The following is an 18,016-nucleotide window of genomic DNA, read 5'->3' as shown; positions in this document are numbered from 1 at the left end:
CTGGTCAGAATTTGCATCCCAGCTCGGATCAGAAACGGAGTCAAACATTCAAATGAGTCCGACAAAAAAAACCATCCCGACGGACACACACCAAGACACATGCGTAGCCATACGCAGACACAGATAACTAGGCAGACTCAAGTGTTTACTGCATAATGAATACAATTAGCCATCGCTTGGCTGAGCACAAAGCATTTAGGGGATTTATTTAATTCTCAAGGTTTGGTAATCCGGTCACTAGTAACAACCAATCATTCCCCATTTAGCCTTGCTGTTGGGCTGGAGAGAGCCGGTCAGTATCCAGCCCTGAGCTCACATCTCACATCTGGGATACCCACCATTCCAAACAGGCCACAACGCTATGGTTCCGCGCTCCGCTGCGCTCCGCTGCGCTGGACTTGTTCTCTGTAATGCTTTAAGTCCATCCCCTTCGCTGAATGCAACCAGCAAGCCACGCATTAGCCTAATCTCTTGGTGCCTGTATCAGTCCCTGGGGGCACATCGCCCAGTACTGGCATGGCCCAACTGGAAGAGCTCCATTGTACGAGATCATGGACCTGCATGGCTAACAGCTAATGGGGTAGATAGACAGACAGTGCCAACAGGAGAGCTGCAGCCAGATTAGGCCTTTTGGTTCAGGTCCTTTGAGGTCTACATTTATGGCCTTGGTATGGATCTCCTTGAAAGGATGTAAGTCTGACCTGGAATGGCTTTGAATTGTTCTGATCATCTAGAGCGAGTGCTGACTAGGCCAGCCTTATATAGATCACCTGAAATCCCAACATCATGAATGGAAAATAGGGCATCACTGAATAAGGCATGTGAAAGTGACTGCAGGCTTTTCTATATGCATTTGATGACAGCGACGTCCACCGAGCTGCTGATCTGCAGGATGGCCCATGACTTCAGACTGTTCTATGCTCCCAGTGCTCTCCAGACTGCCAGTAACGTTACATCCTCCGGGTTGGTCTGTTATAGGCCTAAAGACACGGCTGTGTGCCGCCATCATCATCATCGCCCTTAGATTAGGTTAGATGCAACCAATTGGACTAAGTTAACATGAAATTTTCTTTTAAAAAATGTCTTATTATTTATTTATTTTATTATTTACTTTGTTGTCTGTCTTGTATGTCTTGGTGTCATGGGTACGCTGGCGATTACGCTGCTCCGTTCGGCATCTCCTGTCGTGTGTGTCATTTGTTATTTTGTAAATTTGTTTGTTTATGTCTTGGTGTCACAGGTACACTGGCGACTACGCCGCTCTGTCCGGCATCTTTTGTCTTATGTGTTAATGTCTTGTGTGTGAAGCACTTTGGGTTGCACTCTGTGCATACAAAAATGCGCTATATAAATAAAAGTGACCTTACCTTACCTATATTATCTAACCAGAATGTCACACTAGGAGAGCCATTATGTAGATGGCATGAGGGAGCAGCTTATCTATCTGAGCCAAGGTTTATTACAGGTAGCTGCTCATTCTAAACATTACAGAACCGCGGAGAAACAACCGCTACAGAGGTGAAGAGGTGAATAAGGCACATTATCTTTAATTTAGTCTGATTCTGGTTGACATAGCACATCGAAACCATACACTCACTAATATATGGACACATGCACACGTACGTGCACAGTGCACATGCAGCCTGTTCCAAAGCATTAAATCAGTGGAATCAGCTGTGCTCGGTTAGAGCAGGAACACCAGTCAGGGCACATGGCCAGTGCAGCGATTGGCCATAATTGATTTGAGAAACATCCTGACTAGATGTCCTCCCAGGTCATACATCACCAGTTAGACAGAGGTAGCATTCAGGTACTTTGAATGCTTTCAAATCCAGATAAAAATGATCTGTAATAATAATAATAATAATAATAATAATAATAATAATGAAAAGACTCTGGTGGGAAGGTGGAAATGGTGAAATTTAATTATATACATAAAGTTTTTCTGTGGTAAAAAACTAAAATAAAATTACAACCCTCCAACTTCTACTTCATCTGCCAACACATTGCAAGACCGCTATTCTAATGATGAGTTCTAAGGTTCAACTAAATGCAACCAATGATAAGTCAGTGCTGAAAGTCTCTTCGATCTTCCATTATGCTAAGTGTTCACGCATCCTGTTTCAATTTGCTTCGATGGTGAAACAGTCAGAGAAACCACAAATGAACCCCTGCAGACTTCTAGAATGACAAGAAAATCTCATCCAATCAGTTAATAACCCACTGGTATGGCATGAATGCACAGAAAGTGTATCCAAATGAGAAACCCATCTCTATCTGTGTGTTTGGTTCACATGCAGAAACACAGTTAGATCCAATTCATATGATCTCAGCAGCTCACTCTGCTTACATAACGGTTATGAGGCCAGGGATGGCTATAAAACCACTGATAAGACAGACTGTCATATGGTATCACAAGGTTGGGGCAGGTTACATCGGGCTAGCCTTTAACTTAGGACTTGTCCAGTATCTGTCTCCATGTCTGGCGATATAGCCACATCAGACACTGAGGTGTGGGTTTAAAGGAGCCAGAGAGTTCAGAGAGGGAATGTCCTCGTGATCAGTGTGCATCTATGAATGTGTGTGTGTTACGTGTGTTTGTGTAGTAGTGCACACTGTTACATCAGAGGCAAGACAGGCAATAATTCTACCAACACACCCAAACATCTTTAGTGGTGCATTACGCTCTCTATTTCTCTGTCTGACACCGAAGACACACACACACACACACACACACACAGAAACACACACAGACACACGACACGATCACAGCATGAGGGTGGAGTGGGAGAACTTCTAATCTCCCTGGAAGTCATAAACTTAACATCAACCAGATGACAGCTTTCTTTGCGAGTGTGTGTGTGTGTGTGTGTGTGTGTGTGTGTATGTGTGTGTGTGTGTGTGCGTGTGTTGATGTGTCATTTCCTACAGTGATCTCAGCATTCTGATATTGGCGTATCACCTCAAATATTCAAGAGTAATAATTTCACTTCTTCCTCTCTCTCTCCCTCACACACACACTCCAAAATGGAGAGTCTGGGACAGCAGGTGCAGCCAGTCCCACTCCGTGCTCAGGCACCCCAGCCCCCCATGTAAATAAACATCCCTCTGCAGTCAGTCCAGCACTGAGCAGCTCCTCGGCCAGGCTAACTGCTGACCACTTATGTAACTGGCTACAGCTAACAACAACAATGTGTTGGTCAGTTCATCAGCAAAACAGAATATGGATCAGCCAAGTAGACGGTGTGCTAAGAAACACTGCAACCAACTGCCCTGCAGAAGCTAGCCCTCACCCTTAGAAAAGCTAGCCTGGTGTCGGAGAGTAGCAGAGCAAGGGAGCCTGCTGGCAAGTACACAGAGATGAAGAATACATTGCTATGCAGAAACAAGGGCAACTGCAGTTCCACCAAATACATATGAAGCACTGAGAGTGGCTATGCAGAAAATAACCAACGGAATTAAAAACAAAGGTCCTATTATAGTGAATATGGCAGGTGATGATTCACAACAATGAACCAAACCTGACTGTCAGGATGTCTGACAGTTCGCCCTCGCAAATTATCACTATTATGTCGCCTTGCACCACAATTATGTGGCCTGGCACATCAGCCAGCATTAATGCTAATTAGCTTTCCAACTAACAATTAAAGCAGACAGCTCAAATTGGCTAAATGGCAGACGGGCCATTCTCTGTGGATGATGCGCTGAATGCTGAAAAATGTACTAACTGTGATAGGTGTACAGAGAGCAGTGAAAGAGAGAGAGGAGAGAGAGGGAGTGATGAAAGAGAGAGAGAGAGAGAGGAGAGAGAGAGAGTGATGAAAGAGAGAGAGAAAGAGAGAGAGAAGTAATAGTAAGAGAGAAACAGAAACATAGATGGGCTGGGTTAGACAAGCAGGAGGGAGAAAGAGTGAGAAAGAGGGAGGGAGTGAGTGAGTGAGGGACTGTGTGTGTGGGTTTTGAGTCTCTGAGGTCTGAATAATAAAACAGGAGCTGTGGAGTATCTGTGGGATTGGATTTCCCTGGGTGTATTGTGACCAGTGGAAACACACGCTCACACACACAAACACAGAGGGAGAGCCTGGAAGCCATGACAAAGTAAGAAAAGCACTGAAAATAGAGAGAGAGAGAGAGAGAGAGAGAGAGAGAGAGAGAGAGAGAGAGAGAGAGAGAGAGAGAGACAGAGAGAGAGAGAGAATGGAGCACACACAAATGGTTGGTCATTTACATGTAAAAGGTAACTGTTCTGTTAGCTAGGAACAGGTTTGGATGAGGAGTTTTAACTCCTCTGCCAGATAAAAGAGGTTGTGTTCACCACAAACACACACACACAAATCTTGCATAAGCCATTTATTGTGTCCTTGCTACTCTGGGAAAGCTTGTGTCTTAAGCTTTTAACACTGACTGCCACTGTATTTGATTAGGAATCATAGCTGATGGAAAAGCATTAGGTTATCTCTGTTCCATGGAGTCCCACTTACGATGTCAGCTGATACAGGCAAGCTAATGTGCACTGCGCAGCAGCAGCTGTTTCATTTGAAGGGACACCTTCAGCATTAGTTGTTGTGGGCTCAAAAAATAACACAAAATGTCTAAAAAAAAACAACTACCTCTCCTTAAAAATAGAACAAAAAACTCTGATTCCATGCCCCCTTACTTCCCCTCACCCACACAAGATGATTTTTATGAGCTAACTTCCTGCATTCAAACCAGCTGATAAGAACCTCCAATCATGGAAAACACAATCACCTGGACAAACACCCATGTGTACACCCATAAATACATGTACGCACCTGTTCAGCTCCATATGCAGCAGCAAACTCCAGGAACTCCTCCATGCGTACAAATCCATCTCCATCCTGGTCCAGCGCCTGGAACACGGCTCTCAGGGGCTCCATGGACGCCATGGCTACAGAGATGGGCCCGGGACTCGGAACTTCCACGCTGGCCAGCGGATCTGGGTCCAGACTCCCATAGTCGGGTAAAAGCAGCTCGTCCTTCACCTCCATCAACTGCTGTGTAGTTCCCTCCGCTGGTGAGCTGCCATGGCGCTGGGCTTGAGTTACCTGCTCAGGACTCGCCTGGGTGAGTGTGAGAGCCTCTCCCTCCCCCTGGTGCCCTTCTAACTGAGCTGGTGTCTGATTGGCTGAGCAGGCCTCCCCCAGGGCTCCACCCACGTCACTCAGCTGGTCACCTGCACAGGTGAGAAGGGGGAGGCCACCTGGTGTGAGAGTGGCGTTCTGGTCCACAGCACACACACTGATAGATCCTGACTGAGTGTCTGGAGGACAGCTGTCAGGTGCAGGTGTGTTTTCACTGCTAGACTCCGGTGGGTTTAGCGTGCATGATTTTTCCTGAGGCTGTGTGCTGATGCCGTCACTCATCGGTTCAACACAAGAGTCACACCCCTCCACGAACTGTTGGTCAGGGCAAGTGGTGTCCAGTTCAGATGTGTTCTCAGCGTCAGGCGTGTGTAAATTATCTGGGGGGTTAGTACTGAATGTGTGTGAGTCATCTGCTACTTCAATATTCAAAGTGTGTGTGATGCATTGGTCTTCAGTGTTGTGTGAGATCTCAGATGAGAGCGTGTCTGTCCTGTCAGTGCCATTTGTTTGTGAGTTTTCAAGATTTAAGATGTCTGTATCGCCCAGGTTTTGTGCGTTGAATTCCGGTGATTTGCTTGAATTGTCAACTTCTGGGGAGTCCGTGGTATCTAAATTGTTAAGTTGGAGTGTGGTTGTGTCCTCTATGCTTTCAGAGTTTGCAGAAGCAAGTATGTCATCTTCAATATTTTCTAGGCTGAACATGTGTCTCTGTGTGTTTTCATCCAAAATTGTTGGTACGGTATCGGAGTCTTCAAAGTCAAGTGTGCCTCTCTCCTCTGAGGGATTTATCTCAGCAATACTGGAAGAATTAGGTGAGCTGCCTGCTTCGATGACATCTTTGGGAAAGACATCAACCACTTCTGTTTGTTCAGGAAAACCATCTGCTAGAAGTATGTGCTGAAGATCCATCACAGCTGAAGCATCTCCATTTGGGGTGTGCTGAACAGAGTCTTCAGATGTCTCTGCCCCGGGGACATGTTCAGAAGACATGTCTACTTCAAGTGTGTGTCGATATCCTTCAGACTCAAGCAGGAGATCAGACAAATCGACTCTTTCAGCCAAGGGTTTAGACATTTCTGTCTCAGACGGATTTACCTCAAATATCCATCCAGGCAAAATGTCTTCTTCAGGTGTGTGTTCAGCTATAATTCCTTCATGAAGGTGCTGATATGATTCTGGCTTGGAAGTAAATTCAGATAGAGCATCCTTTTGCTTTATGTGTTTCTCTGCTGAATTTTCAGATATGCTTTTGTCTGGCGTCTCGTTAGACAACACATCGCCTTCACAAATTTCTTCTGCATGTTGACCAACTTGTTCATGCAATTCAGTCTCAGTTGTGTATTCAGAAACTGCTTCAGACAGCAGGTCTCCTTCAATCAAAATGATGCCTTTTGATACAGATTCAGGCATTTCTTCCACAGGTTTGTTATCCAGTGATGCTTCCTCTTTAGGTGTCTGTTCGGGAAGGACTTGTTGAACTGTGTCCTCAAGTAAGTGTTCAGATGTGTGTATCTCTGTAATCAATACAGACAAATGATCACCTTTACACAACTGCTGAGTTGCAAGTTCACACCCAAGATCTCCATCAGTCAGTACGTTCAAAATGTTACTGTGTGAAGTCTGGTCCGTCACAATTTCCTCTTCAGGTGAGGATAACAGTGTGAGAACATTTGTTGGTGAGGATAACAGTGTGAGAGCATTTGTTCCTTCTGTCTCTGTGTGATGAGATATGTCAGCCTTAGTCTGTACAAGGAGTTCAATCCCACCTTCACAAAGCATGATGTCTCCATCTGAGCTTCCATGGGTTTGTTGACATATTTCTGATTCCGTCATGTTTTCGGATGCAAAAGTCTGCCCTGTGTATTCAGATGCTTCGGTTAAAAGTGTGTCTGCCGGTGAGAGGCAACTGCTGCGGAACTCTGATATTTGCTGTTGTGTCTGCTGAAAAGCATCCTCCTCAAGTGAGAACTGAGGTGTATGCTGCTCTGAGCAAACACGCAGTAGATCCACCTCCTCACACACAAGAGGAGTACTTGTTTGATTTGGGGGAGCTGTGGGCTCCAAACACACACCTGTGAGTGTGTGATCTAGCTGCGGAGTCCTGTGTGTCATTGTATGCTCCTCGGGGGTGTAAACGTGTTGTGGGTCCTGAGCTGAAGTGTGTATAAGTGTCTGCGGACACAAAGGTGTGTGTGTGTGTGTGTCCACACCTTGCTCCTGTTCCACATCACCTGTGGAGTCGCCGGCGATGAGCGAGACCGTGCACACGCGTGGGCTCTCAAGGATGTCTGTGGTATCCTCGGCCCATTGTTGGACACTGCTTGTGATGGCTGGGCTGGCGTTGGAACAGGGGCTGGCACTCTCCTCAAGGTGCTCGCCATGCTCACTTGGTGGTATGTTCTGGGAACAAGAGAGCTGGCTTTCCCAATGTGAGGCAGGGGGCTCTGCATCTTGCTCCCATGGGAATACCTGCTCTACACCAGAATACTGGGGAGTCCGGAACAGGTCATCTAAATTTAAGGCATTTTCAGAGAATATCTCTCCCAGGCTGAGAGACATGACATTCCTGTCTCCCTCCTCAAAATGAAGTTGCCGCTTTTCTGTCTCCTCATTTCCGCATGGCGTTACAGGATCATTTGAATCCAGAAGCATGAACCCGAGGCTACTCTGATCTCCATCCCAGTCAGTGTGGCTTCCAGGACTGGACATCAAAATCTGTTCCATGTTTGTCCGCCACAAGGAGTGCTAAAAAACGCAGCCTGCAAGCCGTTGCTTGCTGAGATCCATAGTTGAACCTCTCTTTCAAATACACAAGACAAAAGTGTCCAAGGGCAGCTATGGGCAGGGGAAAGGCAACATAGACATCCACCATGCAAAAGTGCGGCGAAATTCACGATAAGGCGATTGACTTCCACGTCTATGTTTACAGGCTGAGAATTAATCTAGTTAACTAAAGCCCCTTCAAAGGCGCGTTTATCCACAACCAAATCCCGAGATCATTAAGGTGGATTACAAAATAAGCAACTACGACGAGATATGTTTTCTAATAGTGTCAAGTTGTCGAAAAACTACAGGGCTTATGACTGTGTTCTACGTTCTATTCCATAGAGCCAAAGCTCCGCTTTAACCCTCTCTGACAGAGGTTTCTTTATCACACAAACAAAAATCAGGTGGCTAGGCTAAGTCTATCCGGGGTTGTGTATGTATGAGGAAAAAATACTATTGCTCCTATTCAAAGCACAGATTTCACCATTACAAGTAAGAACAGCCAAATAAAAAGAATATAAGTTTAATTTTATGTCATCTAGAAAACACCATCGTTCTGTCCGACGGCTGCTACAGAGGGTAAACCGATATGATAAATCTAACGTATTATTGTTTCCAGTGTGAAAATGATCTGTCTTAATCTACAGATAACATCACAATATCAAACACCGTGAACTACTTATGACACCATAGGTGTGGGCTATGACATTATAAACATACACCTAGCAAATACGAGCTAACGAGGACAGAAATTAAAATGAAATGTACACTTCTTCTAAGGACCTTTCCATTCAACACTTAAGACAAGCGTTGCCAAAAACCAAATGCTTAATTTACTAACATGTTTTTTTGAAACATATCGTTATTAAATATTTTACACTATCCAACCAGCTAGTGTTATCTGAGTGGGCTAACACCACTGCCTACACCCGGTAGCCCACCTTGCTAGCTAACGGGTTTATTCGGTCTGGAGGTGGCTTCTTCAAAAAATGTCTGATTAAGAAAAATGATATGAATTACCGTTTGCAGCTCATTTAAAACTGCAGCGGATAGCTAAGTGGCCGCCATAGTAAGAATTATTAGCTAGATCGTTGAGTGACAGATTGTGTTGCTGGTAGACAAGCCTTGGATTAGTAGCTCTAACAGCGTCGACATATGGCTAACAGGCTAAAAGATATAAGCATCCCTCCCTTGAAAACGGGGCAAGCTGAGGGGGCTAGCTGGCCCATCCGTTGGTCACGTCTACCACCGCCAACCGAGAATACAAAATCCTTGTGTTTACGTTAGTTCCAGAGGTAATACCATGCCAATCCTCACGACTCTCCAATTGAAAATGTTAACGATGGGTTATTGCTTTGTTTTTTCCCCGTCAAGGCTGCCCGAGTCCAAGAAGAATTCCACGAATCATCCACCTGTGCTGGTTAGCTGTTAGCTATAACCCCATGAGTGTTCCTTCATCATCACGTTATTGTTTCATAGACGTTAAAGTTGATTGATATGATGAAATTATGATTCCCAGATTATTCGTTATGGGTGGTGCCATTTGTATTCCAAGCGATAATGTCACAACTGGCAGATTGCGCTCGCATCAGCAACCAATGCAACCTCTGCCATCCTCATACCGCATACACAGCGACGTCAACAGTGAGCACGCAAGCGCAGCGAGTACGCCGCAGTCTGCCGATATTAACCAAAAGCGTCAAGAAAATGATTTAGTTATGGGCACAGCAAGAGTAAGGACACTATGCAAAGGAACGAGACAGTAACGTTAGGCATATTAACGCCTATTTAAAATTACCCTACTAGCTGTCAAAAGCACGCGCTTCTCTAAACAAGGCCAAGTCCAGAGCCAGCATCATTTTTATTTCTTGGCGAGAAAAACACATTGGCCTACTGAAGGCTATTTCTAATTCCCTTTTTTTAGAACACCACAAAGACTATTCAGTTGATGTTGGATACTGGCAGCAGGGTATGCCTATGTGTGGGCTAAGGTTACGGTAAACAGCAGCATATTGCTTTACTTTTTGATACTATTGCGCCCTCACGTGGTTTCATTAAATGTAAAATGTGGTCAAAAATAAATTATGGATACATTGACAACAAATAAGAAATTAGATTTGTTTAGTGTTTCATGGTTTAACAAAAAAATTTTTTTTCAAGAAACATTGAACATTTGAATATGTGAAAGAGAAGACACACAAGCTAGCAAATGATGAACAAAAAGCGCCATAGAGTCCAAGGGCAACTTGTAGCTTGTCAGTCCCTAGATGTGCATATACCTTTGGAAGACAAGGTACAACAAACATTGGCATGATTACTAGTTGATATGATGGAATGCTGCTGTGTGTGAGACAGCTGTTCATCTTGTTCTTCTTTGAGGATGATGGCAGGCATTACTTCCTATCTCTCTTCATTTCAGAGGACCAGAATCCTGAAACAGAAATTGGTGGTGGAATCACTACACATTTCTACTTTAGACAATTCTACTCACTCCCCTCCTTGTCTCTAAATTCTGTTCCATCAAGTCCTCCTATAAATGTCAGTCCTCTGTAGAGTTGGATATCATTCAGTGCTTGAACTGGACAAGAAAAGGTGCCAGTACCCTCATTCAGCAGTTGCCTGGCATGAACACGCCATTTGTCATCTTGGATATTCTGATATCATCTCGGTAGTAGATTATCCCATTTCAAATATATTTACAGACATTTACATAGGTGAAGAAATATTTGGTTGTCAAAAATGTTTATAAAGCTATTGATTCTATTACATTTTCAATGCATTACACTACAATAAAACCAACTGCATATGATATCTGTTGGCCTATAGACTAAATTGCATAATGAAAAGAAAGAAGTTGTGGTATGGTACCCCATCCCGGTTCTGGTTCGTTCTCATTGATTCTACTCCATTCTAATATTTCTGTTTCCAACCATAGTCCTCTGCTATGCTCGCCTGTCCAGTCACTTTCATGTCCCTCTTCCACGCTTGCCTCTCTCCTTTTACTCACACTGTTGTATGCATTCCTGTTCACTCCAGTTATGTCCGCTATCTCCTCATGTAGCTGTCATGAATGGTTCATTTCATCAGTATGAAATAATACAAATTTGATCCCCTCTATTATACTAATATAGGTGAAAATACATGCAGGGAAAACTCATACACACTGGTTCTCAAATCCATGCAGAAATGAAGAAAGATAATGAATAGTATTTGATTCGACTATTTTTACAATCTCAGACCGTATCCTATCTGCATGTGATTAAATGACATTGTTTTCAATTGGAATGTCCTAACAGGAGGTTATGCGACACAGTCCCGTGCTGTGCAGTGGCGTTTGGAGCAGAACTTTTGTCAGACCCCCGTTCCTATTTTCTTTCTGTTGCTCACATTGTTTGGCTATTTTAAAAGACAAATATGACTCAACAGAAGAGCGTATTTAACAGCTTTAGTGTGGACACTGCAGTTAGGATAAGCTGTGATTTGTTTCTTCAGTCGATCAGTAACAAGTAACAATCAGACAAGTGAGCATGCAGACTGACACTCACTTTAACACACACACACACACATATATACACACACACACTAAGGCAGACAGAACCACACCCCAAAAAGTGTTAAACTTTGGGTGCAGGTAACGCACAACATCTGAATGGCACAACATTTATCACACACACACACAAGCACACCTCACACACACACCTGAGTGTCGTCTGTCAGAGTTTAGCAGAGCGAGAGGAGAGTATACCCAGCAGACGGTGTACATCATTGGGCGACGTCAGCCACGCTCCGCCATCAGCCACCAATACGCTGCCTGTGATGTAGGACGCCGCCCTGCTGGAGAGGAAGAGTACTGCGTGGGCCATCTCTGTCTTGTTCCCTGCACGCTGCAGGGGGATGCTGCTGAAAGCACCAGCATTCTCAGCATGAGGACCACCTAAGAGGAAGAGGAAGAGGAAGAGGGGAAACAAGACCAGCAGAGAAGGAAGACAAGGAGAAGACGGAATAGTAGAGAGGGAAAGTTGGAGGTTAGAGGGTGTAATGTTATTGGAGATCATGATAAGGGTTCTACATATTTGAGCTTTTTAAGAAACAAAATAGTTCCAAAATAGATACCATAACACAGAATGTTAAACTACTGCACAGAATGCAAAATCATTCAGACGACCCCAATGCTAACCCGATGCCCCGACAGTGTACATACAAGTGTATGCACTAGACAGAGCCCCCTCACCCAGTCTGCGGTAGCCCTCGGTGCCTGAGATAGGTCCTGGTGCCACAGTGTTCACACGCACGCCACTGGGGCCCCACTCCACAGCCAGGTGCTTGGTCATGGCATCTAAAACAGAGAAGGGAGGAATGAGAATTTGTTTTTGAAAGATTGGGAGCTTTGTATGTAAGCAATTATGTGTCCTTCTGAATTAAGCAATTATGTTATCTTCTGAATTGTCCATAAAAGCTAGAGATTAGAGCACCCTAACTTCATAACTGCCTTAGGTGTAGGGTATTTTACTTATTCTTTAATACTAGATTGAATTGAAATAATACATTGCCTTGACATGAAAGCTCACAAAGAAAAGCAAGAAATGGTGACAAGGATGAGTAAAAATACTCGGCACTATGGCGTTTCAAAACCTAGCCCTTCCTTGCTGTCAAGGTCTCAACAAGGAGTGGGGTGGTAGCACAGTATATCTGGCTTTCTTGTTTCATCAGAAAGGCGCCCACATGGTCTTAATTCCACTCATGCGTATGCGTACAGGAATTCTAAACTCACCATTGGCTGCTTTTGCTGACCCAGCATGCACCTGGAGAGCCTGACCCTTGTATCCCAGAGTGGCAGAAATGTTTACAATAGAACCTCCATGATCCTGCAATTAGTCAAACAAAATATCAGCTCTATTCACACGACCATCTATGATATTCATCTAAATGCATGGCTACATGACTACTACAACTTTTGCCATCCATACATTCACAGTTCAAAATTGTTTGGTAAATTCAGTTTTCTGTCTAGTTTATGTTTAGCTAATGTTCACAGTGATCATTAATGGACAATAAGACCATTTTACCTTAAACCACTTCTCATAGACCACTTTGCTGGCATTGAAAGTGCCCATGGTGTCGATCTCCAATACTGTCTTGAAGGCGTTGAATGACAAAGAGGAGGCAGGACATAGGAAGTTACCGGCAGCATCTAACCACAAAAACCTTGATGTTATGAACATCTACATCAGACAAAATTGACTAAGACAAATTGTTTTGGTTACATGCACTATCAGATACAGGTAATACACAACCAGGTAGGAAGAGATTTAGCTTGCATGTGTGTGAATAGAGACGTATGGTGTGTGTGTCTGTGCTTGAGTGTGTGTGTCTCTCTCTCTCTCTCTCTGAGTGTGCGTGTGTGTGTGTGTGTAAAATAGGTTAAAGGTCAGAGCTCCCTAAGAATAGAAAATGTGTGCTTTTCTATCTCTATGACTCTATGAGATCAAAACAAGCCCATTATGTTTATATACGAATGACAGTGTGGAGGTGTTTCTTACTGTTGATGAGTATGTCGATACGACCCAGCTCCTCCAAAGTTCGATCTATGGCTGTGTTAATGGTCTCCGGCTGCCTAACATCTATTGCCAAAGGGAGACATCTCCGACCAGTTGCTTTAGTTAATTTCTCTGCGGCCTGCATACATATAAATACACACACATTTTCTTTTTATATTGGTCATCCACTGAAATGACTGAAAATCCACTGAAAAAAAGTTGCAGTCACCTCAGTTAGACGTTGTAGATTTCGGCTAGCAATCACTACATCACACCCATGCCTGAAGTCAGAGGTCAAATGTTATAGTAAGTGGCGATGAATAACAGCAGAGATAGCTGACAAAGGAGAGTTTATATACTCAATTATCAGTTATTTAGGCTTACATTCAATGTTTATATCAAAATGTTTTATATTATAGGCAAAGGAAGATATTGAAATATATATATGCATTGCATATAATTAAATAACTGTAAACGATAGAATACAGTTTAAAAACTGTATTCTGTATGCACCAGGGTAAAGGTCCCTGGGAGGGTTGACAGATAACATCCATCACTGGGCAGGGGAGTATTAAACATGATAACAATTGAGGTGAAAGGTTGTGTTAAAAGCATGTGAGTGAATACTATAAGACACGTCACAGGTGGTACCTCATGAAGACTTCAGCTATTCGGAATCCAATGCCAGAGCCACCTCCGGTGATAAAAGCAACCTGATCTCTGCAAAGAAACCCACACAATCATGTTAATCAAGATATGATCTGCAACCATTTGTAGATGTACATTTGCAGATATGCATCACTCACTCTCGTGTGTGTGTGTGTGTGTGTGTGTACTGACTTCAAAAGGTCTGGACTGTAGACGTGAGTGTAAGAACTCATGCAATCATCAGACATGACGTCCTCTGGCAATTCTTCGGTTCTCTGAGACCCTTCGGCCATCCTTGCACTGAGACGGAGACTAACAACTCCAAACCACCTGAAAGGCATAGGCTACGATCAGTTTGCTGCTATTCGACTTATCCTGCTGATCAAAATACTTTATTTTAGCTTTTGTTTTCACTATGTAGCCAAAACGATAATAAGTAATCTTACCTGCGGAGAAAATCGACCTGATGATTAACAGCTAGGAACTTCTGAAAAACGTAACTGTCAATTTTCACCTATCTTTGCATCCTGCAACCATGAACTCTGCACTTTGGATTGGACACCCGATGGAGTATCGTGCAGTCTGGGAATTGTAGTTCGGCAACAAACTGTTTGTGTGATTATTTCCGCATTAAGGTTCTTCCTCTGCCGATAAAAATGTCTGGGTTATAAAATGTTACTGAACAGTTGTAATCCAGGACATTCATGGATGATCAGTGCATAAATCATGAAGTACAAGTACTTTTCTGATATCTTAAAGACTCGTCTGCCCATGATTCACAGCCGCACTCCTTTTAGTGTCTGGGCATGATTTACAAAACACTAGACTAGCCAATCACGTATTCAGGATACTTCCCGAGTTACACTCACTTGTGAGGACTGTGTAGCATACACGCGTTAAAAGTGACCTAAGTCCTGATTATTATTCAGGCCCTATCCATTGTGGAAGTACCACAGCCGTTCCAGTGTCTAACTATACGAAAATAGGTCATATAGGCAGTGGGAGTGGCTACTGTTTATAAAGAGTAAAGTAAGGTGATCAACAAGTGCATGTTTAATGCCTGTTCTTGATGCGTACTGGGATGCGTTGTGCTTATCATAATAAAAGGAATGCCTATCGCTATTAGAGGCTATTTGTACAATTTGTATGTTAAAATGTGTTGAGATGATCTCGCACCATGCTACTGCTGCAGGAGTTCACCACAACTCGTACCCTCCCACCTGCACATGTCCGTCTGGTGCCCTTGAGCAAGGCTGTAGTAGCAGGCTCAGGCTGCGCACTGCTCCGGGTTAGTGTGTGCTTCACCTCACTGTGTGTGTTTCACTAATTCACGGATTGGGATAAATGCAGAGACCAAATTTCCCTCACGGGATCAAAAGAGTATATATATATATATACATACACTCATGCTGGCCCAAAACATGCTGGCTGTTGGCCTGCAACAAACCTAACAAACCTATTGGCCTGCAACAAACCTAATTTTACATTCCCAGAGGTTTTTCATTTAGACTATCAATATAAACAGAAAGGGAAAGGCCACCTGAGATGCATGGTCACATGGTTTGTTTAAAAAATAATATTTCAGTTTGAAAAGCCTTGGCCTACATGTTATAATTATTTAAAATGTAATCCCTTAAATTGATCAGTGTAACTATTCTGAATACCACCCAATTTAATTTGTAACTGTATTTAAATAGTTACCTACATTTTGTATTTGAAATACATAACCCCAGTTCCATGTATTCTCAACACTGTAAAACAAAAGCATCCAGTTATGATTTTGCTTTTATTAATGCATATACGAGTCCCAGCTAATCAATGTATCAAATATTACGAAGATAGGAAGTTCCTACACCATTTTGAGACTTTTAACATTAAACCACTTTTGACTCACTACAGACAAATTAAACCACTTTTGACTCACTACAAATTTCAACTAGCTCAGCTAGTACTTCAAATTCCACTGTGGACATTAAAGGGGTTACATTGCTAATGTGGTGCAGAGGACATTTTACTCCAGAGACCCTCATACTCTGGATACCCCTGCATTCCTCCTATGAGCAGAGTGGAGCAGTCATGGGACAGGAAATCAAAGCCTTTCTGACCCTTATCAGAGCGACAGAGATCAAATCTCAAAACCCCCAACACAAAAGATTAACTGGGGTGCCCGTCCCAAACATCATCACTGCTAGCCTGATGTGTTGTCCTTAACATAATAAAAAGGCTTCTCACTCCAGATGCCCTCATTCTCACCTGTTCCGGGACAATTCTGAGAACCCAAATCAAAACCCCTACAAGGCTTAATTAATTGAGGTGTATTCCTGTCTGTCCTGAACAAAACAACCTGTCTAATTTATGCTAACAGAATTGGATTAATTTGATAAAATGCCGCTTATTCACATTGCGTTTTAGGTCCTCCCCAACATGATGAATTTCACAACACAGACAACACTTTCGGCAAGAAGTTTATTAGAACCTATTTGTACAGTATTGTAATTTGTATAACATTGGCAACCTTGTGATATGAGACGGGCAATATAACTAAAAGACGACTAAATGAAAAGATTAGGCCCATCTTGCACACATCAATCTGACCTCATCGCTAAGTAAAGTTGAGCGGAATGTAACAGCTTTTGCGGCGTCAGTGCTTAAGGAAAGTGTTCAAAGCAAAACATGCCTTCTTAATGTCAGTGGTGTTGTAATAATCACTCTTCAAGAGCCTCCACCGTTGGGGATTTCCACGGCCTTTCTTGGGTAAGCCCAATGCCAAGCTCGGCTGAATACTTTTCCATATGGCCTGGCACACCTCTGGAATCAGCATGGATATTGTGCGCTGTTCCAGTCTGTAATCAAGTGATAGAGTATCCAGAAAGCTTCCATGTGCCAGGAAGTGCAAAGTCAGTGCAAGTCTCTCATCAATACCAACAGGTATGCTCTGGATGCTCTCGTGGGTGATAAATGGAGTGATGCGACAAACCAATTCATCAAACTTCGCAACAGACATACGGAAGTACCCGTGGTGATGCTCATCATCCAGCTCTCGGAGCTCTTGTACCAAAGTTTGGAACATTCCAATCCTGGCTTTTTTTGGTGGTGGCAGTGACTCAGACATTCTTCTCTTCTTTTGCTTGTTACCTGCCCAGGCGGGGTTGCCTGAGGAATGATTAAGAATTATATAAAAATCACAGCCTGAAAATCACATTATCTGGGAAGCAATGTTAGGGCATTAATATATTAACATAATTTATCACCCGAAGAGAAGAAATACTCTTTTATGATTGGCTGGTGGGGTGGCTATTAATTCTGAATAACAGGACACCTATGAAGTAGATCTGGTAAAAAAAAGTTGAATCACCGTTCCATATCAATGCTTATGAATAGTAACTATAACAACCATAGTAGGGCCAAAGAAAGTTGTACAAGTCGGCTTCTTTTTAAATGGAACCGCTTGTTTCCTTTGCATGCTATAAAGGCATGGCTATTGCCTATAGTGGCAACCGGGTGATAAGCGGGATAACGGCCTTCGAGGTGTCCTGTTATAGGAATTAATGGACTTGGGCGGAGGCAACTCCCCTCCACTGCGCATCGGGGAGTTCTTTGCCTCTCGCCCTCGTCCATTAATTCCGTATAACAGGAAACCTCGGTGGCCGTTATCTCTTACATAAAGTATTATTCATAAGTAGTCCAAAATTTGTAGGGTGGAAGACAAACATGTTCTCAGTATGACTGAACCATTAAAAATTTGTACGGGATTTTCATTGATTTTCTACAAGGCCCTAGATTTGAAAAAAAGGGGCAAAAAGACTGACATTATAATAAACTTGTTTTGTATGCATTTGGTATCCTTATGATTTTCAGGATTTAACAAGGAGAGGTTGTGTTTTCCGGTCATTTTCATAGAATTAAAATTGTATGTGTATGGAGTTACATTTGTTCCACTTTTATGAGCGAGCCTAATGA

General features: G+C 43.2%; 2 protein-coding genes across 5 annotated transcripts in view; both read right to left on the bottom strand.

Moving 5' to 3' along the window:
• rab11fip3 (RAB11 family interacting protein 3 (class II)) overlaps window positions 1-9,481 on the bottom strand; it is a 28,478-nt gene extending 18,997 nt beyond the window's left edge. For all 3 annotated transcript variants that reach the window (XM_076298619.1, XM_076298620.1, XM_076298621.1), the window contains exon 1: window positions 4,794-9,481. In XM_076298619.1, coding sequence (XP_076154734.1) covers window positions 4,794-7,829 — 3,036 coding nt within the window. In that variant the 5' untranslated portion in view covers window positions 7,830-9,481. The remainder of the gene's footprint in view (window positions 1-4,793) is intronic.
• Window positions 9,482-9,975: 494 nt separating this feature from the next.
• On the bottom strand, window positions 9,976-14,587 carry decr2 (2,4-dienoyl CoA reductase 2, peroxisomal). Of its 2 annotated transcripts, none has more exons than XM_076299037.1 (10): window positions 14,503-14,587; window positions 14,249-14,386; window positions 14,060-14,128; window positions 13,638-13,689; window positions 13,412-13,547; window positions 12,938-13,062; window positions 12,643-12,736; window positions 12,103-12,207; window positions 11,571-11,805; window positions 9,976-10,302 (listed from the first exon to the last, which is right to left on the bottom strand). In XM_076299037.1, the coding sequence occupies exons 2-9, from the start codon at window positions 14,347-14,349 to the stop codon at window positions 11,585-11,587; spliced, it is 903 nt and encodes a 300-aa protein (XP_076155152.1). In that variant the 5' UTR covers window positions 14,350-14,386; window positions 14,503-14,587; the 3' UTR covers window positions 9,976-10,302; window positions 11,571-11,584. The 2 variants fall into 2 exon arrangements, with proteins under 2 accessions (XP_076155152.1, XP_076155151.1); XM_076299036.1 differs by having other exon boundaries at window positions 11,617-11,805.
• Between the last annotated feature and the right edge of the window lie 3,429 nt (window positions 14,588-18,016).

This window comes from Alosa pseudoharengus, unplaced genomic scaffold (genome assembly GCF_046254945.1).
Source record: "Alosa pseudoharengus isolate Yale_2024_CS ecotype anadromous, Long Island Sound unplaced genomic scaffold, YU_APseudo_1.1 YU_APseudo_1.1_scf_21, whole genome shotgun sequence".
NCBI lineage: Eukaryota > Metazoa > Chordata > Actinopteri > Clupeiformes > Clupeidae > Alosa > Alosa pseudoharengus.
Note: the sequence above shows the minus strand (reverse complement) of the source record. Positions and strands in the feature narration are given on the sequence as shown.